The sequence below is a fragment of the Pagrus major genome, chromosome 21 (genome assembly GCF_040436345.1).
Source record: "Pagrus major chromosome 21, Pma_NU_1.0".
NCBI classification, from domain to species: Eukaryota; Metazoa; Chordata; class Actinopteri; order Spariformes; family Sparidae; genus Pagrus; species Pagrus major.
The window spans coordinates 18,274,222-18,302,119 of NC_133235.1; the positions used below are offsets into that span (position 1 = coordinate 18,274,222).

At 41.1% G+C, this 27,898-nt stretch overlaps 1 protein-coding gene across 1 annotated transcript; it reads right to left on the reverse strand.

Annotated features, from left to right (window-relative positions):
- Window positions 1–204: 204 nt before the first annotated feature.
- On the reverse strand, window positions 205–27,526 carry yes1 (YES proto-oncogene 1, Src family tyrosine kinase). The gene is made up of 12 exons (XM_073490850.1): window positions 27,183–27,526; window positions 14,967–15,260; window positions 13,650–13,749; window positions 12,174–12,272; window positions 11,055–11,158; window positions 10,389–10,538; window positions 8,568–8,723; window positions 6,032–6,211; window positions 5,091–5,167; window positions 4,218–4,371; window positions 3,535–3,666; window positions 205–1,558 (listed from the first exon to the last, which is right to left on the reverse strand). The coding sequence occupies exons 2-12, from the start codon at window positions 15,250–15,252 to the stop codon at window positions 1,350–1,352; spliced, it is 1,647 nt and encodes a 548-aa protein (XP_073346951.1). The 5' UTR covers window positions 15,253–15,260; window positions 27,183–27,526; the 3' UTR covers window positions 205–1,349.
- Between the last annotated feature and the right edge of the window lie 372 nt (window positions 27,527–27,898).

A 27,898-nucleotide genomic window follows, 5' to 3' on the forward strand; every position in this document is an offset into this window, starting at 1 on the left:
GTCATCCATCATCTCTACAACTGGGAAATAAGAAAACAATAAGGGGAGCTTGACGCAGGCAAACACCATTTGAGACTTTTCATTCTATAAAACATCACCGGTTGACTTTGCATAGCTGCATTCACAAATCAAGAGATTCTTTTTGTGTTGTCGGCTTTGGATGAAACTTTCCCTCCAGCAGACACAGAACTGAGGACATTGAAGGCGCTTTTAGTCATTGGGATTTTACTGAGAAGAAAAGAAATACTACAGCGGCATGAATGACTTACATGATGATGTGAATTTAGTAGATTGAACAGTTTCCTGGTCCTTTTCTGCTGCAAAATCAAACTGTGTAGAGTCTTTTACAGCAATCAAGAGTTGTGCACCGAACAAAAGACAAGATGCTAATTTCTGACAAACTCAATCGTACTTAAATTTCACAGCTGAGAGTCCATTTCAAGACATTTATAAAATGTTAAACATGAAAAGTGTTTTTGTATATTATCAAAATACCTCTTTAAGATTTCAAGTCCCCGTTTAAATAAAGAAAGAAAGCATAATAAATCCACGTGATTTGCCAGTCAGGTGACCGTGTTAAAAAGAATCATACAAATCGCTCCTCATGTTCGCATTCATCCACCTGATCACACCTGCTAAAAATACATCTCTTCGCACATACTGTATATGTACATCTGCTCTGATCTCTCGGTACATTCTCACATCCTTTTCATTTACTCCACCTCGCCTTTACTTCTCCGTCTAAGCTTTACAGTCACAGCACATACTTGACAATTCAACCACAGTTGTTGGTCACTTAAAAAAAAAAACATACGCATCAACCTACATATTCAAACCAAACTCATGTACATGTAAAAGATTTTGCCTCTAATATCAAATTGTGAAAAAAAAAAAAAAAAAAAAAAAATGGAGGATAGGGGGAAATTTATCATTTAAAAAAGTTTTTTTTTTTAAAAAAAGCATCTGCAAGTATTCTTAAATTTGAAATTAGGAAAAAAAATCCCTCTCTTTTTTGATCACAGTGTTGTGGCCCGTCCATATGGATTATTCTGATTAGCAGGGTTCCCAGAGCTTAACGTACCAGCACCAATCTGCACAGTTGGACATTTCCCCAAACACTTGGTCCCCGGGTACACAAGGGACAAACCTCTACTTCAGAAAACATTTTCCTCTTGCACTTGCAGATATACCACTGTGGTTGTGGACTAGTTTATAACATTATAGCCTCTTTACTCTGCCGCCTCATCAAGGCTTCTCCCATTTTGTTGAAGTTCTTTGTCGTCCCGAGCTTTGATTTCCACTGATGTACCTCTGCGTGATGCCAGAGTTCTTGCCCTACAACTCCCACACTAGAGGTTGTCTCCTGGCTGGTACTGTGGCTCTGTGGCTGTGAAGTAGTCCTCCAAGAAGGACTGGATGTATTCGAAGGTCGGTCTCTCATCTGGATCCTTCTTCCAGCACTGCCTCATCATCTCGTGTAGGGACTCGGGACAGCCCTGTGGGCAGGGCATGCGGTAACCTCGTTCTACCTGCTCAAGTACCTCTCGATTCACCATACCTGGAAGAAACACAAAGGAATATCATGTTTTATTTTGTTACTACTTTTGAAGACAGAAGTACCTATGTGTCTCTAGTCAATATTGGCAACAAGTTAGGTTCAATACATTTTTGTGTTTGTAAGGATTGTGAGTGCATTTGTTTGTGTTACATGAGCTAGCTAGCTTTGTGTTGCTATTAGCCAAGTAACACAATGGAGATACGACCAGACAAAGTTGAAACAATCATTTATTTCCCTGCCTTTGTTTACTTTTTGTAAACAACATTTACTGGGAAAGCTACCAATTCTGGCACTCCCGGTGGCAGCTTATACTACCAAACAGGTCTAGTGATGAAAAACGCTTGAAGAAAAGAACAGCTTGATTATTCAGTTACAGAAAAAATAAATATTTTTGTGTGTATTATTACCTCATTCATATTCTGAGACTGAATTTCTTCTCTGAAACTACATAGTGCCCTTTTAATGTAAGTCAGAAAGGAGCGGGGACAGCGATTTTGAGGAACATGGCTTTGAAATGTATTAAAATGAATACAAGCCCCCAAATGGTGAATTTCTTTTGCTATGTTGTCAAATCATGTCAATGCCACCGTTTCATCTGTGGGTGAAAGAACCCATAGCAAGTTTTCTGGTCAAGAGAAGGAAAACGGTGCAGGTTTTGATTAGGAAACAGCCCATTTGCAGCATGTAGCAGCAGAAAATGTTGGCACCATGTAGCTGACAGTAGGATACAAATGCCCACGCAAACCACTGTGCTAAAGAAAAAGGATGAAAGATAAAGAATATATTAAAAAAAAAAAAAATCAACCTAGGTGGACCATGGTTCATTATTTCCAGTAACACGTGTTGTCAACTTCAAGGTTAAATGATAGAAATTCAAATGAAACAGTTCTGCTCCATGTTTTGCTTCTTCCCGCCCTCGTAGAGCACCAGAGTCATGGATTCCTTCCCAAGACAGGAAGACAGTGATCCTGAACCCTGTGACACGGCGCAGAAACAGCTCCATGGGGAGCTCAACTTCAGCTAAAAGAGGTTATGACACAGATTCAGTGGCATGGTTGCAGCTGCATCCTACTCCCCCCCTCCCTCCCTCTCTCTCTCTGTGGGAGAGTGGGGATCAGGTTATCTCACACTGGGAGAAAGGAAAGGCCCAGAGCAACTGCTGAAACCGGGATATGGTGGCGGAGGCATGTCGGATACTGAGGTGTTAGCGTGATTTATGTCTTGGATCTGAAACCCTCAGCTCTAATAACATGCCTGCCGTATATCTGTGCGAGTACATGTATCTATATGTACGCACACAGACTGAAATAGAAGAAAGATGATGTGTTCCGATGCAGACGCTTGGTATACCTGCCTCATACTGCTTCTATGAATAGAGCTACCCCCAAAAAGACTGCAGCACAGCAGGACAAGAGCCACAAATGTCCAGTGAGTCATACCACAGTTTGATGAAGGGAAAAGAGGAGGTTCAGCCCCCAGAATCTGCGGCTCTGAGGTGAGTTAATTAGACCAAACGGTTCGCACTGGAACCAAAAAGGCCACAGGAGCCAGATGGCCCTCTACAAGAGACGGTGGTTAAGTCTGCCATATGGCTCGCTCTGTAATCAGTGCCAGTCGAACACCATCAACGGCAGACGCACTGCTGCAGTATAGCTGTCAGGCAGCAGGGGTCAGAAACGAGGCTGCAGACGTCAGGAAGAGGGAGATGGTGTATCAGAGAGGAAGGGGTACTTTCCCATGTACTTATAAGTCATTAGACATCTGCGCTGACTCTGTTCTATATTCATCTGCATGTGTGAGAAAATACTATTAAAAGCTTCAGATGACTGAGTCTGAGAATAGCCTGTTTGAATCATCCTGAGGCAAAAATGAATGAATTTTTCCTGAAACTCGAAACTCATTCATGTTCTTTGGGAGGAAACATATTCAAGATAATGAGCACAAGGAGCAAATAAAGACATAAAGTCTTGTCCTACCTGGGTATGGTACTCTGCCCTTGGTGACCAGTTCAGTCAGTAGTATACCAAACGACCAGCCGTCTGATTTGATCGTGAAGCGGCCGTACAGAGCAGCTTCGGGGGCCGTCCACTTGATCGGGAATTTAGCACCTGGAATAAAGAATAAAAGGGTCAAACTCGAGGAATTGGTGTCAATATGATTACAGTTGCCACTATCATTATTTTCATCATTGATTGATCTGCCGCCTTTATTTCAAATTAATTAATGCATAGTTTAGTCTTTGAAATAGTGAAAGAACAGCAAACTTTTGTAAAAAAAAAGACCAAAATAAACAATTGATTATCAGAATAATCAGTAATTAATTTCCCTTGATAGAGTAATTGATTGGTCAATACATGAGTAAAACATATAAGATGAAGAAAATCTTTGTCAGAATGTGCTCTTGGCAATTAACAATAATTTTCATTATTAATTCATCTGCTCTATTTTTGGATTATTTAATCAACACAGTTGTCCACAACACAGTTCACGGTCGAAGGGTCCCATATTATGCCAATTTCTTTCTTTTAGGTTCATACTTTTGTTTAGGATTCTACTAGAAAATGTTTACATGCTTTTATGTTCAAAGAACACACAATGTTTCTTATACTGTTGCTACTGCACCTTTTATTTACCCCTATTGAATTCTTAACACACAAACCTTGTCTGGCGGTGTACTCGTTGTCCTCGATGAGCCGAGCCAGGCCAAAGTCAGCGATCTTGCACACCAAGTTGTCGGCCACCAGGATGTTGGCAGCTCTCAGGTCCCTGTGAATGTAGTTCATCCTCTCGATGAAGGCCATGCCGTCTGCGATCTGGGACGGGATCGGACAAGAGAAACAGATACATGTATATTAGGTCAATATTCCTGCCTGTCCTTGACCGAGACACCAGCCTGGAGTGAGTTGTCATTTCCGGAAATACACACTTCACTGATCTAGTATTTGACCCAGATATCAATGCAGGCTGAACAACGGGAATCAAAAAAGAGCTCATCTGCAACTGTGACAACAAATCTTTAACACAACTATCCAACATCCCCTCACTCCGGCTGTCAACTCCCTCGGAGGTGTCTCAAGGTTTCAACCTGCCCCGTTCTCATTCTCAAACAGTTTTCCACTCCGCTGAGTGAGGAGAAGAGGGAGGCTGGGAGCGTGCAGAGTGGCGAATTAAGAGCAGATCACAGTAGGTGACTGAACCAGCGAGCTCAAGTGGTCTCTGATGAGCAGCGTTTAAGTGCTACAGGCAGTTAAGTGGCGGGGAACGAGGGGAGGCACATACAGTGTGGAGGAGGAGAGGGAGGGGAGGGGATGGGGAGAGATGTCAGGTAGAATATTAAATAATTATGACAGCCAGATGGAGAACAAACTGAAACGCTTATTCACAAGGACTGAACATATGACTCACACATGGCTGAGAACTTGCCCACACGCAGCTGCCTTTAGTTTTAAACTGATGCATGAAAATCCTTCTCACACACAGAGTTAGAACAGCAGGCAAGAGGCAGAGGGAGTGTTTGTATTTTGATTCCTACCTGTGCAGCCATGTCCACCAGCTGGGGCAGCTTCAGATATCTACCATCTCCCTCCTTCAGGAAGTCCAGTAAACTACCTGTGGAGAGTTAAGAAGGCTGCAGTCAAGCAGAATCAATACGACTGTGTGAGCATCGTGTGAACACAATGTCAAAAGTAAATGAAGCATCATAAATCGGAATACAGCATGGATACCCAACACTTGGGGGCTAGCAAGTTCGGGTCAGATTTGGTCGGTAGGACTAACTTAAGAGGCTAATTTTTGACTAGTTAGGGACATTGACGCATAAATACATCTCCATCCATCTCCGTTCAAGCAGTGCTAGAACGTCCTTCAGTCAGCGTTGAGTTTGACAGAGAGCGTGAAGTAAAAGATATCAGCACTCGATTGGTACTGTGCATGTGCACGTTTCAACAGAGGTTACAAAGAAGCGAGATGGCTGACTCTTTAGCCAATTCCATCATCAGCTCTCACAATTCAGAATGTTTTTAATGAAGACTTTTTAAAAACAAGATCTATGTCTTCTCCATACAATCTGATGAGGTATATGATTTGCTGCTTTCTACATTTTCCCCGTCTTCTGCGGCGTTTGTGACGTCAAACATGACACAGCAGAAAAAATACAAAAAGCAAGACTCATTTATTGGCAATGAGAAAGGAGTCAATTTTAGTAGGTTTTACCCACGTTTAAAAATGATTTACATGAATGCACCAGATTATGTTGAAATATCAAGCGTTTTTCAAGGAGTAATTCAAGCATATTTGTCATGTCATATTTTCTCAAGACTTTGTACGAGTCCTGAACAACTGTATGTAAAAGCTTAGTATGAGGCTGGAAATATACTTCAAAATTAAATGCGATCGATTTTCAGGGCGGCCCTGAACGGGGGCATTTGGGTTGAATATGCAGGTAAATTAACACAAGTGTCCACCTGTCCTTACCTTTGCCCATGAATTCTGTCACGATGTAGATGGGCTCCTCGGACACCACGGCATAGAGAGGCACCAGTTTGTCATGTCGGAGTTTCTTCATGATCTGAGCCTCCTGTAGGAAAGCCTCTGGGGACATGGTGCCCGGCTTCAGGGTCTTAATAGCCACCTTCGTGGTGCCGTTCCATGTGCCTGAATAAAAACAAAAACAAAATCATCACTCATGTTTGAAAGCAACAATAAACTTTTGATGCATTTGTGCAGCTTGAAAGGCAATTTTTCCAATTTATTAAGTGACACACACTGCAGTACTGAAACACGCTGAGGGTACATTAAGGACTTTTTGACCCCTTTTAAGTGATTGGAAAAGTCAATCCTAAAATCAGCCATCATGCCAGTGATCTCTGGCAGTGTTCCCATGTGTGAAGAGCAGCTCGGGGGAGAAAGAACACGACAGCTTAAATAATCAGCCACTTCCTGGTTGAGAGCCACTTACTCACGCCCTGCTTACATACAATGAGCTCCACTGCTTCCGTCATGAGGCTGACCTTCATGAATGAATCACTCTGAACAAACTGCGCGCGCACACACACACACACACACACACACACACACACACACACACACACACACACTGACACACACACACACACACACACACACACACACAAGCTGAAGGACAAAGTGGGGCAATGAGAACGTCGAATAATAATATGAGGTTGCGAGAACGCAATGGAGGACGTCTCGCACAGCATGATGCATTTAAAAAAGTAAATGTCGAGCATAAAGAGGAGTGGGAGCTTCAGTAACAATAAGTTGTAGCAGAGCAGAAAGAGCAAAGAGTTGCAGGAAGAGACGGAGAGGGATTCCTGGGATTGCACAGCGGAGGTTTGCAGGTCGAGGCTTGCTGCAGGCCAGGCTTAATGAAAGACTGAGTGATGAAAGAAGAGAGTCGTGCTCACTGAAAGGCCCCCCGTCTCACATGCAGGCCCGGGAACTGAAGCGTAGGAGGTGACCTGTGATTACTGAGCTCTGTCTGTGTGTGTGCGTGTGAGTGTGTGTGTGCGTAAACCCACAGCAATCAGTAATCAGCGTTTACATCAGTATGTGGGCCAGTGCGGCAGCAAGACAAGCTCTTTACTGAGGTCAGTCCCACTCAGCTTCAGGCTAATATGAATCATTTCTTTAAACTAACTCTGTTTATACGTGGCTGCTGCTTCTTCTGACTTTTACATTAAATTTACATCGGTTATAAATAATGTAGAGTGGTTGTCTTGTGTCCGTATGTAAGCCCTAATGGCTGTGTTAGTACATGTCCATGCAGATGTTTATGTTCTTTACTAATTCATGATCAATGTCAGCATCAAAACATCAATACTACAGTGTTTATGCATCAGTGTGCTGTTGACAGGAAGAACATGCACTAATCTCAGAGTATCCTGGAACTAATCAACCTTCAACAGCTTCTGAGTGAGGTACGCGTTTCTAAATCTGCAACATCTGGCTTTTCATATATTAAGTTCTCCTGACAGATTTCACACAAATATTCTTTACGGTTTCATGCGTAAAGTAATTACCTGTATTGCATTTTCTTGTCTTATTGAATATTTAAATAAAAGATAAAGAATAAGAAAATAAATATGATTCAACCTGCATCCTCTACATGCAAGTGAATTTCAATGCAAAATCTTCTTTCTTTCTTTCTTTTCTTCTCATATTATGCTTCCTTGGAATAAACAAAAGAACTACAAAAAAACCCTAAAACCTGTAAGTCTGGTCACATTAGCATGTGTATAAGCAAAAATGTGAGTGAAATCAACTAATTTCAAATCAATCAGGAAATCCAGGAATGTGAGAGGGTGTTTATCACCAAAACGACACAAAATAAAGCCACAAAAAAGACAGTGAAGTCATGTTGTCTGCGTTGTGCTCTATTGTGCTGCTGCCGCGCTACGACGTGATGACGTATGTACAAGAGGTAGCCGTGCCAGCGAGGGACTGGGAAGGAGGGACAATCGTGCTTCGGCATGGTACAGAGCAACTGGGGCAAGTGTGAGTGCGCCCTAAGACATAAAACCAAAGATGAATCTATTTCCATCTTCTCAAAACTAATATTTGTTGGCTTCCTTTGCCTTCTATGACATTAAACTGAAAATCTTGGGGCTTCGCAATTTTCAGCCCAACATACAGTATATATCATATTATGAGTGTCCCACCTTCCAATTTAATCTAATCCAGCTCTACTGGAATGCAAAAGGATCTATAACAAAGATGCAGCCTCGATCAACAAAGGTGCAGCCTAGTTTGCAGTCAGCCATTAGACACGAGAGAATGACTCACATACTGTCCCATCCCCTCAGTTCACTGTACTGAAATATCCAGTTAGCTTCAGAGAGCACAAGTAGTCTCTATGCCACCAAGCTTACAGCACCACTTATTTCTAATTTCTTTTCAGGAGTAGGTTCGGTGAACACAATGTGCACAGCAGATATACATGTATGTGTGTTTCTGTGTGCTCGCTCTAGCACAGCAATAAAGTCTCACTCACCCATCCAAACTTCACCGAAGCAGCCCTGTCCCAGTTTGACCTCCAGTCGGAGAGACTCTCGCGGGATTTCCCAGGCATCCTTAGCTAGTCCCTGAGTCTGAGGCTTCACGGTGGGACACACGGTTGTCAGCCTGTAGCACAGACCATCTGAATGTTCTGGACACACAGGGAGGAAAAAAAATAGAAAAAGAATAAGCTTTAAGTTCAAGCTGGTTAGTGATCAGCTAATTCACAATCACTGAGGCCTCGTCCACAAGGGTATTTTTTGAAACTACAACGATCTCCATCCAGACTAGTGTTTTAGCACAATTTCAGATATAATCTCTGAAAACACATATCACATGGCTATGGTGTACACTGGGCATGTATCTGTCAGTGTAAACATGAGGCAGAATGTATACTCTGTGGCTGGTCGCTTAGTTACAGAAAACAGCATGAATAAGCAAGTAAACGTGTCTTAAATAAACATGATCCATACATTGAAATGACCCAATTAGGAAGCAAATGTAGTTTGTTTCCAAAAATCTCTGTTTCTGCCCACCCACATGTAAACACTGCATTTCTGAATATCTTAACCTTGGAAGAAGTTTCCCAAAAGGTCAGTTTTCAGTGACCTAAAACGCTGTTTACTTGTGTATGAAAAGGCCAAAACTCATATGAAAAAGGCTATGTTTTAAGATTTACCTGTGTCTGTGTGGACTGGGCCTGATTAGTGTTAAGTACATACACAATCTTAGCAGTAAGCTGAGCCATGCTACAGTGAATGTGTCAATGTGTGATGACTAAAATATCACATTTGCTAAGTACAATCACACCACAACGGAGCACATGCACAGAACTGTTGATTTCCTCGTCTTTCCCTTCCAGACATAATCAAATTTGATGGTACTTTCATCATAATGACTTGAACCGTGTTGACCTCAATTTAATTTCAATTTCAGTAAGAAAGCAAAAACATCAAGCGTCTGTTTTTGCTATACAGGCCTCTTAGACAGAGCAGCAGCGGCACTAACCACCATGTGAAATATCCCATTTGAATTCTGCACAGAGAAACAGTGAAACATCATCTACATCATTACATTCAAGCCACTGAACAGGTAAGATGTTACAAACCGTTTCTGCATGACTTCTCACTTATTACTGACTTCTGTCTGGAGCTTAAAGGCTACACTTACAGGAATGTAAATGAGCGCAGAGCTTTGAGTTTACCAGTCATCCATTATAAAGAGAGCTGCAGTTAGCGGGGAAGGGTCAACAACACAAGACTTCAAATGTTAAGGACTCACATCACAAACATCCCCTTTGACTGTATACTTTCTAAGTTTTCACGTGTGTTTACATCATCCAGATGCTTTCTTGTTACTGTCCAATGGGGATTTTTAGGAACAACTGCTTATCAATGTTGTGCAGACTACAGCAGGCTTAAGACTGTTTTTTATATTCGGGACTCTTTTTGGCTTAAGTCTTGCATGGTTTTGCTTTATTGGGACTTTGTTGCGATTACTGATCCACAACTGTGTCAGTGAAAGCACCGCTGGAGAATCACCAAAAAAAGCCTCTGTAAAACATATTCAACACACATCCCAGCAGCAGAGCTGCAGCTGAATAATGCATTTTCTACAGCAAGCACTGAATTCTCAGGCTGAAATATCAAATGAAACAACAGTAGAGGCTACTTTCTACTGTAAAAACACTTTAAAAAGACAACTACCACGTGTATAAATGACTGCAATAAACACTGGAATGTTTGTTCAGATAACTCCCAACATGAATGTGAAAGGTGTCCAGTTGTAAACAACAATTTCTCTGCAGGCTGCATACCTGTGTAGTGTTTCACCAGCTTCTGTAGTGTCTCAAACTGGGCGCGGGTGGTGATGTAATAACCGCCGTTGTCCAGCTTACGGATCTTGTAATGTTTGACGTTGTCTCCCTTCATCTCATCCCAGTCGCGGATAGACAGAGAGTAGGCACCTTTAAAAACCACAGAAACTCAGTTAGCTTGTGGTAGTGGAAACTCTCACAAATCTGCTATGCATCTCTGGCTTTTAACATAGCAGATAAATGTAAAAACACATTTAAAGGTCCCATAATGAAGAAAGTTAGATTTCCTTTCTTTTTTGATTATACAGCAAGTCTAGGTCTAGTGGAGAACTCATCCTTTAAAAGATACAGGCACTAAAACAGAGCCTTCAAGCAGAGGATGAATAGAGGTGCTGGGCAATGGACAGTATGAGAAAAATTACATGTGTTTTGCTGTTTGTTTTTTTACATTAAAGCATGTCAATTATTTCAATTGGAGCAGAATATGGGACCTTTAAATTCAAACCCACATCACAAAATAATTTTTGTCCCTATAGTATAGCTTCTGGCTGCAATAAAAGCCCACAGCTTGCACAAGCACGAATAAGAAAACTAGGCTTTCATCATTGGCGTTATATACTAAAATAACAGCATTGTCGTGGCAGTCTTGCTTTTAAATCCTCGTACCTTTGGTCGTCTCGCTCTCTCGTGCCAAGAAAGTGCCCCGCTGGTTCCCTGGAAGCAATAAGAGACGCTCTGCATCTTTGCGGCCCATTTTACCAAAGTACCATCTGCCAAAAATAGAGAAAGTCAGATAGTCAGGTCACAGGAAGAGCTCTCAATGTGGTATCTGCACAACAAGCAGTCGTAGTTTTCATTCATGCAATAAAAATATTGCACCAGCTTTGAGTAATTTAGAGGTTAAGAGATTAGGAAATTCTTTGGCTGTATATGAATACTGAACACTGTGATATGATCAAGTTAAACATCAAAAACACATGAACAGGAAAATGAAATACATTAGGTCGAAATCAGATATCCGGAATTTATTTGCATTTCATTTTTAGTTACCTTCAAAGTCAGACAGAGGCAAGTGTATAGCTTGAAATCTCATTTTAGTCAAAATAATTTCAACCATACTACTACAATTATAGCTTATTATTAACTTTGCTCCAACTTATACATTGTTAGATGTGAATACATAAGTAAAACGTTAGCTCACAGTTAACTTAAAAATCAACCTTTTTTTCCCCTCTTCTTCTTTTACAGAGCACGCCGTCTATTTAAAGACATCATTACCAGTTCAGTCATGTTGAATTATCTCACCTCACAGGCATAGTTGTTTCCAGACTAAAATGAGAAGGAACTAAAAATCCTGAACGCTGTCAGTCACTTGTACTCAAAGGCAGAGTTAAATGGCTTTTTTACCCAGAGGTGTTTTTTAATGAGTTGCTTAAACATCTAGTATTAGTTAAATGGCCGTCAGCCATGACAAACCAGGCCAAAACTAAAAGCAGCAGAGTCACTCAATGTTTCTGTCACACCGAATGAACAGCAATGGGAATGCCACCGGCTCACAGCGACAATACAGGACTCCATTGTTTAGACTCTCTGCCATGTTGGTACACAACGGGTGAGTCACAATGTGAGATCGCCCAGCCGCATTGCATCGTCTTAATCAGAGGAGAACTGAGAGAGCAAGGTGAGTTATATGAAAGGAACGTGGAGCTGGAGAAAATAAAAATGAAAGAAAGACAACTTTGGAGGATGATGGAAAAAGTGTTAGAAAAAGTAATAAGCTCTCACTCTTCAGCTTGTATGGAGTCAGCTGGAGCCACGTAGTTACTGGGGATGTAACCTTTCTGTCCGGTGTTGATGGAACGAGCCTCCCACCAGTCGCCTTCCCTGAAGAAAGAAGGAGATTAGAAATGAGAAACACACGATACAGACACAAAAGGCATGAAGAGAAAAATACACCTACTCTAAAAAAAAAAATAAAAAAAGATGACTGCAGGTATAAAAGTGAGCAAGGACAAGGTCGGACTGTGCGTCATTTCAAACACGTCAGCTATACAAGTCATCAGATGATTCGATCAGATTGTGGAGCAGGTTATAAACTGTGGTGGATGAAGCTTTTAGAGCCTTTACTCAAGTAAAAGTAGCAATATTACAATGTAAAAACACTGTATGACTGCTTCAGTGCACTGGAATCATTTTGGACAATAAGGGTTATTAAATTGTAAAATAGCCAGCCTCCATTAAGATAATTATGTGTGATATATTTCCACTGCTTCAAACTTTCAAAAAACACTAGGCCTACATAAAAAAGCAAAACTTCAAAGGCTACAGAATATAACATACAGCCTTTATAGGATCCACACACGCAGCCAAAGCTCCTGGTATGTTGAACAGCAGCTTTGCTCGTTTAAATTCAAAGAGGAGGAACTGAGGTGTTGAGAAAATCTGCTGGCATTTTTGAAAAACTTAGCAAATCTGCCTTCCTCCGACCTCTTCTCTGAAAACAGATGGCCATCTCATCGCTGCAAACGCAACGCGCTCATGGACTGTGGTTGAAAACTTGTGTGATGAAAATGTGGAGCACTTGGAGCTCTGCCCATTTTCCACACCTGTGCACACCAGGGAAAAAGATGCTGCGGCAGTAGGTACAGAGGAACGAGCAGAGAGGAATTTCTCTTTTCATTACAATTAGTTTTATTTCCTTTGATTTTAGTATGATCTAGTTTTGAAATTTAGTTCTGGAATTAAAAGACATCAGTAACGTTTATCAATCATTAATGATATTTTTGATTTTTGCAATAACTTTTGAAATTCAATTTAACTTGTTATACCTGTATTTAATATCCAGTTAAATTAAGAGAATGAGAAATGGTGTAAAAACTGACTCCATAATATTCTAATAAGTTTGACTTTCAGGCAGATTTTCAGAGCATCTGTTAGTGTTATATAATATATTATATTTATATTAGTGCTATAAATATTAGTGAAACATTTATCCATTTTATTATCCGCATTTCTTGTATTTTTCAAAATGAATGAAGAGTGGTATGTTGTAGGCCAACATTGTAAAACCTTACACTGGAGGAATGATCTGAAAAGCGATGGGGAGTAAACAGATGGCCCATTAGAGGAACCCATTAACCCAGACAGATTTCAGCCTTAATATCAGACCTGAATACAATGAGGGATTAAACACACAGCCAACACACACTCACACATCCACGCAGCAGGAGTTTTGTCAGAGTCAAAAGCAAATGCACTCACGTGTTGTTGATAATCTGGAAGCGATCCCCTTTTGTGAACGACAGATCATCCGACGTCCTCGCTTCATAGTCGTACAGCGCTACGAAAAATGTTACTCCACCTAAAAAACACAAGATTAAGGGTTTTTTTGATTCTCAATGTCGAACATTCAACCTCTAACAATCACGCTAACACAATCTTTTCTCACAAAAAATGTCCTTCTCAATTTTTAAACTCGGCAGCGTCACTCCAAGTCAGTCACTCAAACTGACGTCTCTTAATCTCTTGTTTATAATGAAAAGAGTTGATTTGTCTGTGGAGTGAAGTGACAGAGTGCAGAGAGACAACGGGACTCTGATGTGTTTATCTTGAGGAGGAAATTGAACGGGCAGGATTAGATCTCCAGCAGCAGCCCCTCAGGCCAGATTATCCTCCTCAAGAGAGCGAGACAGGGACAAAATGATGTGTGTGTGTGTGTGTGTGTGTGTGTGTGTGTGTTTTAAGAGGAAACATTATTCTTGTTGTGTACATTTACTGCGCAAGTTACCTTTACTGTCATTTTCCTATTACTTTTCCTGTCACGAAGAATCATTTCATTACCGACAACTTCTTAATCAAAAAGTTATTCAAAGTCAAACTCTTATTGAAAATATAAACTTATAATGTGCATGACTAAAACTATTGAACTCAGTGCATGTAATTGTTTTCTTTGGCTCCGGAGAGGCCCTGCCTGCTGCGCTGCTTCCCATATTACAGACCTATTTTGGGCTTCTCTTTGGCCTTGATGTTGTGCCTGACTCATTTTAAACGTCTCATTTGCATAACATCTGCTGCTCATACCGTCCTGTGCATGACAAACGTTCAGCAGGGTTTATTCTAAAGTTGTACACTGGTTAACAAGTGATGACAACAGAATGAAAAGTTAGAAAATGGCAGAGGAAAATGTGGTTGTATTTCGTTTTTGCAGTTCATTTATATCCTATTTTAAAGCTGCATAACTTTTACATTTCCGTTTCTCCTCTGAAGGGGCTCTGGGACCCAAAGTTATATGAATTAATTTGAATATTAAAGAACATTTCATTCATGTTGAGAAACTTCCAATGCCTTTTTTTCCCCCACGTTCCTGGTCCCATGTGTCTCCCTGTGAAACCTTAAATGGGACCTATTTTCAACCAGCTTTGTATCTTTACAATGTTGGTAGTATATGAAAATGAAGAATAGTAATGGCACCAATTTCAAAAATATTTGCCATTTTCTACCGCTTAGACAGCCCAGTTTTATGCAAGTGCCATGTGTCCAGGCGTGAAAAACTTTTTACAATCATCTCCACAAACTGACCTGTGATGACACTGGGGAAGGGACTGCTCACAGCCACCGAGGTGAAGGAGGTGGAGGCCCCGCCGAAGGGCGTCATGATTGACGACGCCCCACCGAAGGGCGTGAGGCCAGCGGCGTGGCTGTTGTAGCTGTTGTTGTGTGTCTTCATAGCTGGCGAATGACCCATCAGGGTGGGGTCGGGCCCATAGTGACCCAGGTGGGCGGCGTTGACCGGCGTGGCATTTGGGTTATCAGGTCGGTACTTCAGGGCCGGGCCCTTGTCCTCTTTACTCCTGACGCAACCCATTGTCAAGCCTGCAGGGAGGAGAAGGAAAAGGAAGATTTAATTAAGGATGAGTTTGGCTGCATCTATGGAGGATTAGATATTTGTAGCGTCTATACACATCTTAGCTTTTTGCAGCATTACATCTGCTGCTAATTACTTAAAGGGTAACTCCACCAATTTTAAACATTAAAGTGTGTTTACAGGTCTTGGGGAGTACTACTGCATATGTAGTGTAAAGTAGTGTAAAGCCTTTTGTGGCTTCAGAGGAAGCTGCATATAATTAATTTCCTGCAGTGATGTCACTGCAGTGATGGCACTCAGTGGCTCAAGTTGCATTGTGGGTAATGTAGGCACCAGGTTTTGAATAACCGCTGGTCTAGCATTGCACTCCTGACAAAATGGGACAAAACTGCATAAAACCAAACCGTAAAAGGAACTGAAGACATAACATTTATTCTCTGGAGGTGATTAGATGTACAGTCTCTCTAAATGGAAAAATTGGTTTCCCATTTTCATGCAATATTTAGTTATTAAATCAGCTAAGTGAGATTTAGGTACAAACCAAACATAAAATGCAAAAGATGCCTGTTGTATAGGTGTCTAAATCTAGGAACAGAATATTGAAACCTGGAATGTATAAACCTCCAACACCATGTCCACCAACATACACAGCTTTCTTTAGTCTTTAACAATGACTTCAGCACACTGAACAACAGGTAGACAATGATTAGAGCTGTGTCACTGAGTAGCCTGCAAAAATCCTGTAGGAACAGAAATTTTAGCAGTATCAGGTTTCTTTGTAAGACAGAAATTAAATTACTTGCCAACAGAAACTGATGATTTACTAATTTATTCTGCATGGAAAGGGCGGAGAAATGGAGGTAAAGTTTACATGAGATTTATGGAGATCCGTGGGCAGTAAACTCTGCTAAGAGAGCTGGAGGTGCATGAACTGCACAAGAGTGACCACATTGTTTTACTGTTTGTTCTCCATTGGTCCAGTTTTGTTTGAATCATTATTTCTCCTGCTACGTGACCAACCAACACCAACTGGCCCAGACTGGAACAGACACTGTCCAACTTCACTATAATCGTCCCAGAACACATAATGCAGGTCCCAGCCTTATAAGGTTGTCAACGACTCTTGAAATAAATAGGTGTCCAAAACTCAAAGAAGTGTTTTGGTGTGTAAATTAGCAACAGGACCTCAAAAGCTTGAGCTCATGCTTTGTCATGGGGCTGAAAAGTAATAATGATATTTAGCCTGGAGCTCTTTGGGGGGTCTTGGCATGACTCTGCCACCCATAAAACAAAGACTGCAAGCCAACGAATGACCTCATATGACTTCACAAGTCCCAACAAAAGGCTGTCAGGCCAGCCCAGCTCGAAACTAGATCCTATTACAGCCTATGGCCATTTCAACTCTCCCCTGTGATCCCACTATCACTGACACAGATTTGTGAGGGGCAACAAGCCCCTCGGTGTTAAGAGTCACTGCTGAGCTTACTGATATACGAGAGCCTGTGTGTGTGTGTGTGTGTGTGTGTGTGTGAGAGCGTGTGTTTGCTGTACTTCAAGGACTAAGACAAATTACTTAACATAGACAGAAAGATAAAGAAAAAATGCCTCTGTTCTTATAAGAAAATAACAAAACTTTAAACATCTTTCCCACAAACTGAGCAAAAAAATTACGTCAGAGAAATAAAGAAAGAAAGGGTATCCGATGATATATGAATGCATGTCAGATTATGTGTATAAGCTTGTGTGTGTTGTCATGAGTTGACAGCATTGTCTACAGGTCCTGCTCTGTTAACTCATTTTTCTGTCACCTTTGGCCTCTTTGTCAAGTTCTTCTGTGTGTTTTTCAAACTGTACACAATAAAACAAGCTGCCACTGTAAGACAGATGAACACTCAACTCCTAGACTTATCTACTTTCAATGACTCATCCTGGCATCGTAAAAATGTTACAGCATAGTCTCAAATGACCATTAGTGACTGGTCGCTCTTGTATTTGTAACAGCATAACAGAGGTGTGCCCCAGCAGGTGATCGATCTGCCAATGCAGGTAAAGTCTTCGACTGACGAGCCAAGTTAATTCACAGCCTAGACAATACCAATTCTGTGCTTTCAAGGTGATGAGTTTAAAAACAACACAATGTGCTTTAAAGTTTAAATGGTAGGTTTGGACACTGCTCACTACTCTCCAGTCAATCGAGTTATCAGCTAACTGCTAATTACTGAGCAGATCGAGCGTATCCTTTCGGTGGCTAAAGAGTCACACTATGGTCTTCATTTTTCTCTTTGTTCATCAAAATCACAAACAATATTTCTAACTCAAGGAAATCGTCAATGGTTGAAGTCATAATTAAAACTGCAGATCTTCATTCAGTCTCCATGTTGAGACTAAAGTGATTAATTGTTGAGCCCTCATTAGTTACAGCATCGTTGTGTCCATGGAAACACAATCAAATGCAACTACATGATTACTTACAGCTTCCACTGTTATCTTGTGCAGGGTATTGTTAGGTTTCTATTCCTACTTACATTGTTTGGGCTTCATTCCTCACTTCTAATTTTCTATGTTAATCCTGTCACTTCACTGTAATTTACCCTGTCTTCACCACAAACATTTGATCTGTGACTCCTCCACAAGTAGAATAAGGTCATGCTTCACCAGAAAAAATTTAATTTGTAATAGATATAGCAAATTGGACGTTCTTTGTTCTATCAAAATGGATCCAAGACCAAATCCTCTGGTGAACAAATCATTTAGTCTCTTCTGAGAGTACAGGCTTGGTTTGTGAAGGGCTGTGCTACAACTAAACCTAATGAGGGTCAACAATCAATCTATGGATATACTTATTCGAGATGAATGGTGTATTGACTTCCTACCATTAAAAAATGGTATTGACCGAAAGCCAATGCTGAGGCAGAAAAAATACAGCGAGTGGGATGAATGATGGGGTAAGAAGGTCGGATGGAGGTGAATTTTTAATCAAGGAAACGGGGAAATTTAAAGAGCAAGAGGGATGATTTAAGATGATTTGAGAGGCAGATTGGAGTCATAGTTTTATCGATAAAGAAAGAGAAGTGGATGATGATAAGATTATATTTTTAACAAATCAAAGTACAACAGTCCATTATATTAACATCATGGTGATTGGCCGGCTAACTGGTCCACTCAGACATATTATTGCCCTTCCGGAAACCAGACATCCTCCACAGGATTGTTATCACAGACAGGATATCCAGTAACAGCTGGTGATGACAGCATGCGATCTGTGAGAGCATGGCAGCACTACTTGTTCTGGCAATTTGTTCAATCTGGTTAATATGCAATGCAACAACAAACATGTCTCTAGTTTTGTAAGGCTCTGGCCGCTGAGAAGTGCAATGTAATCGGTGTTAATTATCATATTATTAGTTCGATTTCTCTCCTCATCTTGAGCACACATTATTTTTGGTTAGTATAACATTTTTCAAGTATAAGAGATACAATTAAGAGGGTTTGTGTGTCAGTGAAGCCTGAAATACACATTTGCATGTTTGTATCTGCAAACATGCACAGTTGCTTTCCTTGGATGTCCACACAGGTGTCAGAGACCCTACAAGCACGCAAGATTTATATAAGCTCCGCAGAAAAGTGTCACGTCAAACGTTGAACGTTAAGGAAAGAAAGAATAAACACCAATGATGAATGTTCTTCTTTGCTCAAATCATCGGCTCTTGGTTCAAATTTTGTTCATTTTTATTTTAGTACAATACTTTTTTTTTTAAAAGAGAAAAAAAACAAGGAAGAAAAGATCTTCAAGGGGAAGCAGATGACAGTTAAGACTCTTTTTCCTTCAAAGAAATGTCAAAGTAGTTTACCAACTTCTAAAATGTGGACTGAAATGAGAGGACAACCAGAAAATGTATTTTTTGTTTTGAATGATTTTTCAAGCTAAGAATACCAAAGATTCCTTAGTTGCAGCTACTCAGTGGAGATTTGCAGATTTCATTTGTTTTATGTGACAGTAAACTAAATATTTTGGGGGGTTTGAAATTCCAGTCAGACAAAACAAGTAATTTGAGGAAGCTAATTACAGAAATTGTCAAGGGCCCATTCTTCACTATTTTTGACATTTGACAGGCCCAACACATAATCCAGAAAATACTCGTCTGAGAAATCGATCACAAAAATAATTCTTTGTTGTAACCCAGGTGCTTTGAACTTCCTGGTGCTCGCTGTATTGTGTAATATCTCGAAGTGGGCCTAACTAAACCATAAATAACTGTTTTCCACAACCTCTGGGGCTCACAAAACCATAATAGAACTGACATCAGAGCAGACGCCAACATAAACATGAGCGCCACCTTTGACCTTAACCTGTCGCACATGTCAACCATGACATGTTTCCAAATGTCCAAGATGCTTAGTGCTTCACCCTTCAGCTAACGCTAAAGCAAACAAATGGTGACTTGAAAGAAGGCATACTGGAGGAGTGTCAGTGTTTCAAAGAGCGAACCAATGGCTCAAATTCTCTGTTTTGTCATGGAATCAGATACTCTAAGCTGGGGCTAATCCTGATGAAACCACAGATGATTATGACCAATGCAAACACACAGATTGGTAATACTATGTGGATTATCTGTTTTAAAATGAAGACAACCATCAGGTTTAACAACTACAATGACGCGGCTCAAAGCGTCATGACTTGATTTGGACCATATCAAACTCTTCCTGTGTGGATGAGTAGAGGTACTTAAAACCTTTCATTGCTTATCATTAGTTTCACTTTCTTATTTCAAGACGCTTTTGATTAATGTTCCCAAATTCTGTCATGTAATTAGAGGCTGAATGTTATGTTAAAAACTCCCCTTTCCTTAATGATCGGCAGTCTCTCCCAGTTTCACCATTATGCACCCAGAGGAGTCGTTCCTAAAATGGCCATGAATAGATCACAAGCCTGAGCGAGCCCGCAGGGTTGGCGCATGATCTGGCGTGTCAAACTGGTTCAACGCCCACAAGTTTCACTTTGGATCCCTTTCTTGTTGGCTCAAATACAAGACATGGCCTACAGTGAAATCCAGAATGAATCTAGGGATAGGATATTAAAATTGTGAATTATTAAAGATGCAAAACGGATGTAGTTAATAAAAGCAATAAGAAGGTCTTGTGGCTCTTATTGCTACAGAGATTCTTGAGGGATAACTAGGGAGCATATAGGGGAGATTATTTAGGAATAGTGAATTACATTTTGCTGCTTTCTATACCTGATCCAAAAATTGGTCCATTCCCAATCTTTAAATAACCAAATTACCTAAAACCTACACCTAAAAAAAGTAATATCCTGATCTATTTAATCGCAATCATGATCCAATCTTAATTCTGATCTTTTTTCCTCAATTTTGAAATGCCCGACTTGAAATACCATATAAACCTATCCATTTGATCCTTTAAAACTCAATGTTGCATTAAGGGTAGTACTTCTCTTGGACAAGCTCCCCATCAGCTAGCTATAAATCATTCTCCATTATTTACAACACGTCAAGTAAGGGCCCAGATGAACCAAACTGGCATCAAAGAACTAGTGGCAATGAAGGCGGACTGCTGCGTCTCCTCAGGCTGCCTGTTTCTCAGCCAAAAAGCTGCACTTCAACACACCACAAAGGCTACAGCCAACGGCCAACTTGCTCATACAATCTGCACGTACATTAGGGTGAAATACCTCTTGAATCCACAAGGCAGCAGTAGTCTGTATTCCGTCATTCAAAAAGGAAGACGGATATACAAACCGTTGTTATGATAAAGTAGTATCTTATGACACCACTGCCACTTCAAAACGAGAATGTCTGATGGTGAAGAGAACTTAACAGCCAATCACAGTTATTCCCCTGTGATTGGCTCCACCCACTAATTCTACACGCTAAATCAGCAAAAGTCACAACAAGAGCTGACTAGTGCCAACAACAAGGTCCACAGACGCTCACTGATGGCTGACCATTGGCGTGGCGCATCAAGGCCCTAAGAGCCAAGGGAAGTAATTCGTCCTATCAGAATAGACATCTTTTACACCACATTTCTCTATTGTTATTTCATGCAGCAAAGCTCAGTTAATCAATGAGGCTAGTTGAAGTTTGGAAATAGGTGTAAAAGAGCATTAAATAGAGTGATCTGTACCATTTGACTAAAAAAGTAGATTGTGGACGCCTTCAAGATCCATCAGGATCTTAAACCGTCAGATCACCCACCCCTGAATGTATCAAATAGCTTTTAAACCACCTACGGAGAATTAGGCTCTGAGAAGAACAGAAAAGACCACCTCTCCCTGTTTAGCACCCCAGAGAAAGGCTTTCAATGTATTCTTTTGTTAGTGCCATCTACCTTTTGTTATGTCCAGAGAAAGTACCTCGTGGTGCTCCCCCACCGAGCGCACTAACAATCCCATGGACCTATACACATGCTAACACTGAGCAGCACAAATGGTAATTGGGGCTCAGACACACTGTCCTTACAGTGGTGGAGCCAAATAGCTCAACAGCAATCAATCAAACTAACAGCTCCAATTAAATATTCAAAACAACCAGATGCTTCCACAGACAGGAACAGATTTACAACCATAGCTCTTATGGACAATTTTATTGTTGCAGCAAACATAATAAAATAATTGTAGGACTTAACATATGCGGTTTTATAGATCATTTTATCCAAACACACATTTTTAGTATGGAATTTCTCAGTGGGTATCCTCCATCCCCCAGTCCTGGTCTACCCACTAAGGGAAGGAGGATTTCATTTGAGTCCTGCTGGGGGGGGAAAAACATCCATGAAAAACATTAAACTGGGAAATTTGAGTATTTGTGGTGAAGAGAATCACTATTCTTTTGTGACAAATTTACCAAAACTAATGACAACTTGAACAGACTTCACAGAAAATCTAATTACAGGCAGATCATTGTATCCTCTCCCAGATGGTTTCCTAAATGAGGCTGTTATATACACAATGAGATTAGCGGGAAGAAATGTGTCATTCTTTTGGTGGCTCAGAGGGAACACTGTAAATACCGCCTCAAGCCTCTCACTGAGATGTGGGTCATGGATCCCACTTAAATGAACAAATGTAAATAGCTTATTAGCATGTGTTAGCACTTAACATATTTACAAAAACAGAAATGTATCTCAACCCCCTTTGGATGCGTTCAAGCACCCACATTTACTTCACCAATCGAGACATAATGTATTCAGAAATTTCAAACAAGCCGCATTGAGTATGACACGAGATGGAAGTAAATACATGTCAATGCTTCCACACACATTTGTGAAGAACTTCACTCCCAGCCATACTGTACAAGAGCACACAAAAGGCAGCGGTATGTGTTTAAACAAATGCTGGAGCCAGACCCCATCCAAGGACATGTGACATGCGAGGCTGAGCTCCAGACTGCCAGTGATGCCGTGTCAGATTAAGGAGACACAGGCTGCTGCTTCCCACAAGGCTGAATACAACAATGCTGGAGAGCTGCAGGAGGGAAGCTTTTGCTGTAGCTGGCATGCAGGCAACATTCAGGAGAACAAAATCCCAGTGCTACACGTAACCAGGCCAAACTGTCAGCCTTAAGGGGCCAGTATCTGTCAAAACTGCATGCAGGAAGGTCGAATATCTTTGGAAAGTCTCCCCCATTTCACCTTTACAACATTGGATTTGTTGGGCTGTGTCCAATTTTAGCAGCCAGTGATCCTGAGGTAAATTTACACTAGTGCTGCACAATATATCGTTTCAGCATCGACATTGCAACCTGTGCAATAGTCACATTCCAGGATGAGCAATGTCAAGTAAGGCAAATTAATTCAAACATTTTAACTAAACATTTTCATTGATCATACAGGTGCGCCTGACATTCAGCAGGTAAGATCAAAAAATTGATTAAGAATATTTTTTAACAAACAAAATGACCAAAAACAAAGCAAATCCAAAAATGCTCCCACAAGTACTAGACCTTTAGCCGGTATCCCAGTAAGACAGGGGAAACACTACAGTTGTAAAACTAAACTTAAACTTTTGACTTTCTTTCTTTGAGTTTGTAAAACACTTTCAACATCAGCACTTGAAAATGACAACAAATGAGCTCATTGCGATTTATTGTTTGCGTGTGTTGTGATTTAAATGAAGAAAAACATTTATCTGCACCTTTATTCCCGTTTAAAATCATTTACACAATGTTTTAAGAAATGAAATTAAAATGTAGGCTATTATTGGGTGCACATAAATGATGTGCCAGTGCACCAGTGCAATTTTTTTCGCCGTGATACAAAAGTAACTCACACGGTGCTCATTTTCCATGACTGATGCACAAGAGAAGTCCGTCTGATATTACATAATTTTATCCAATTGAAGGGTTTTTGGGTATACGAGATGTTGTTGCTTGTGAGTGACATGCAGACCAGATAACCAGTCACAATCATTCTTCTGTCTTAGAGTCAAGTTTATTTGTATAATCCGGTTATACAGTTACACTTAGTTACAGTTCTGCACTGCATGAACAATACAAAAGGTATGCATGAGTTTGACCAGCATGAATTCTTTGTAACGCACTCAACATGTCACAGCTCTTAACTCTTGTTTCCGTTCTGACTAATCAGATAAGATGCAACTCTGGAGAGTTCTGGGAGAGGCCCTTCGACCTTTGAGCTCCTGTCTTGTGTAACCTCTACAGTCACTTGGGACAAAAATGACGCACTCATCCAGGCTGTATATTCAGCTGTAACTAGAGTACATGAATTGAAAGATTCTTCTTGGTCCAGTTAGACTTTAGCAGAATTAGGATGTGCATCAAACTTCTTTCTTACCTTTTTGGTACAGACTATAACCAGACAGCGAGCATTTTCTTTAATTATTCTCTGATCAGATAGTTCTTGTTCCTATATCAAAATGTTGCAGCGTTTAACAATTATATTAAGGCAAATTCTTCTGGTTGCATAGCTGCACTGGCCTCTTTGAATTGAATTTTAAGTGGGCGTCCAGACCAAAGGAGGCTGCGTTTGTGGGGGTGTTTTGTTGATACCTATGAGACATTAAATAGTTTCCAGAAAGTTCAGTTTTAGAAATAGATGTGTGTTCAAATGATTGTCAGGCTCACAAACACTGAACGATGGTTTGCAAAACTCACAGACAGTATTTTAATACCAAAGCGACAACCGTTCGATCTTTTGTCATGATAATCACAAGGTCTAAAGTAGAAATATGGTGTTTGTGTTACAAAGTAATTCACTGGGAACGCACACCTGCGAGTATTTGTTTGACCAACGCAGCATCATCCGGGATGTTACATTGTGTTGCCAAGTTAAACTTTCATGCTGGAAGCCTGGCTAGACTTATGCTGAAGTGCAATAAGACGTGTTTCACAAACGCACCCGGCCAATCAGATATAGCAGCACACCACTTGTTTACGTCACAATCTGTCCAACAAAAAAATTATCTAAAACGTGATATCTTTACAAACCTGTGAAATCATGTCTCACCGTTCCGTTTGTTTCAAATGCATTAACCTGTCTGTGCAACTGGATGTCCTGCATTGTGTTCACTGCCTCACAGCTACCTGAAGCAACATGCCCCCTCCATCCCAGTGCCTAAAATAAGTTAAACGCAGGGATATTTTCAGCCTCAATGCCCGCAGAGTCTGTTGAACATCTGACCAGACTGAGCATCACAGCTGGGAGATTTAGTTAAGCACCATTTCGGCACATCATCGGTGTTGATACTCTGATCCTATATGAAAACTGGTATCCAAGCTTGTCGAATGATACAAAACCTTATTAATGAAATACACAAAAATGCTATGGCTGTGAAGAGCAAGAAAATAATGAAAGCAAATAGGATCTTTGCATTTCTTGTGTTGTCAAACAAAGCAAACCAAAAGGTCCAGGCAGATGGCCACCCACAACTGAGTCTGGTTCTGCTCGAGGTTCCTGACTGGTAAAAGGCAGTTTTTACTTGCCACTGTTGCTGCGTGATTGCTTAATTAAGGGTATGGTCTAGACCTGCTCAAGTTGGAAAGTGTCATGAGATAACTTTTGTTGTGAATTATGGACAATTATCGGGGGACGAAAGTCAACATTTTCCGATTATTGTGTCAGTGATTTTTCTGTCATATTGCCAATAACATAAACCAATGTATGTGCTACTTTTGGCTACTTAGTGAGTCTCCTTGATTTCCAATGACTGGTATCAGCCCTGAAAAAGCCATATCGTCAACCCCTAATTTGAACCAGTGAATCGCAGCAAATCCACACATGCGAGTAGATGAAACCGGTGAATGTTTGGCATTTTCGCTTGACAGACTACTTCAACGATTCACTGATCACCACCACATTGTTGATTTGTTTTTCATTGATCATTTCCACACTACAAGACAGGCCCTCAGGCTACTATTGAGCATCTGCTTCACATGTTCAAACAGCAGCATGTGAAGCCTGCAACCCGAGTGGTTGCTTGTGCTGAGAAAGATGTATCAAGATCAGAAGCCTCAAGCGGGGCTGACCAACTTGCTCCGTAAACACTGGCCACAATCACAGCGAGATGAGAAGGTACTCGGGGCTGCAAACCATTACTGAAGCATAACTCTGTAATTTCCCTGGCACACTCTCTGAGGCACAGCTCGGCGTTATCTTCGGGGCAGCGTGCCACCTCTGCCAATCACAGTGAGTGGAGGGGGTCGGCGGGGGGCTGAGAGAGAGGAACTTCCTTCCGAATCCATTCATGCCACTGAGGCCACCTGCTGTGACTGTCAAAGGCTAGAGTGAGGCTGGGAGAAGCTACAAAATAGAAGAGCTTTTCTTGTTCTCGGTGCCCACATCGAAAATCTGAGGATTCTCCTTTTTCTCGCCAGGGATCCAAACATTTATTCAGTTTGCTAACATGCGAGCGTGTCCAATGTGAGTTTTTGACCTCGCCGCTGTGGCACAAGAGATTTCAAGCTTCTAATCTGCAAACTCTAACCACTGTAGAGTCTCCTTCATGTCGTGAGGACACTCGAGTGGTTTTGCGAGGATCCTTCATGTCTCCAGTTAAAACTTGAGTCCCTGAACCCCGGCCAACGCCACCTGTTAGCTCTCCTCACTCTTCTGCCAACAGCCCTCGCCATTCCAGCTGTGTGTGTGTGAGGCAGGGAGACATGACTGTCCAGCCAACTGGGTCTGTACTAACAGAGGGATTACCATGGAGGAGGATTACTGTGGCACCACAGTATATAAGCAACAGACACATGCAGCATCAGGGACAGTGGATATATGCGCACACACACAGCAAACACAACATTAACAGCATTCCTGTGTGTGCTTTTTATCATCTTACACACATGAATTTTGTTGAGTGTGCAATTCTGTTGAGTATGGTAGCCCCGCCACAATAAAAGCATGCAAGAACAGACTTGGAAACAACAGGAAAAGGCTCAAATTAAAGAGGTTTGGACATTTTTGGGAGGTCTGTGTGCTTTTGCAATACAGGCCTTTAACAGCTGAGGCCTTTAACAGCAGCTGATTGTGTGTGTGTGTGGAGGGAGACAGAGAGATTGGGTGAGGCAGAGGGAAAAGGGTAGGTAGTTGGACTTCATGTGAAAGGAATTAACAGGGGATATAAATGACAGAATTTGCTATTCTGTTTGTTTAATAACTAAAAGTGTGGAAAAAGCAGCAATATTAATCATCAAGCCTTAGTCCAGGATCATTTTGGGAGTCTTTCCTCATTGTTTTCTTCCCAAAACCGACTGATACAAGCAAACAATCCCAAATCCTCGAGTCCTGGTTCAGGTTTAAACACGACACTGACTTTTTTTTTAACAATGTAAACATCGAGGAAACTCTCCTTGATGCGTTTTCCCAACTTTCTCCAAGTGTCACAGCAGCACTACAAGGCCCCTGCTCACTCACTTCCAAGACAAAATGTGACTTTTCCAGCGAGCGTTTCTTACCTTAAAAGCGAGCTTTGCACTGTTGTTCTTCGGCTACATGCGTCCTGTGGTCTCCTCTTCCCCACGCTTTTCTTTTATTTCACGTCGACAGTCCCAAAGAAGTGGAAACACAGGCAGCCTCTGAACGTGGAATCTCAGTCTTCCGTCTGTCCCATACCGATTAACTACTTCACCAGCCCAAAGTCCTCCGCTGGGATCCTTTATATTCCGTAAAAACGAGGACACACCGGCAGCTGACAAAGACTGCTTAATATGGCGGGGTGAGAGCTAAGCAAAACAGTTAAAATATCCACAAATCACCGCCTGCTGATAGGTCAGAGCTACCCTGAAAGACACACAACAATAGCCGGACTAGCACCGAGGAGCCGACGAGGCCAAAGAAGGAATAATGCCGCGTTCAGGGACTCAGATTAGACTCGTACGTCCGGGTTTCGCAGTTTGAATTGGTCATAAAACACAAATCTCAACACTTTTGGTTTGTAAAAGACTTTGTGTTGAAAAGTGGTGGAGATACAAGGGCTCGTATAAAAACAACATTTTTCAAGTGGTCTTCAACATATGCAGTTTTAGGGCAATGAATTAAAGGGATCCACCTAGACAACCTATGTTAGTCAACATTTCCTAGCGTAAGTTTTGTTTTTTTATAGCACATGTGAGTAATTATGCTTTTTTAAAAAAAGTGATGGGGACAAAATTCCCATTTTCAAAGTGGTGGG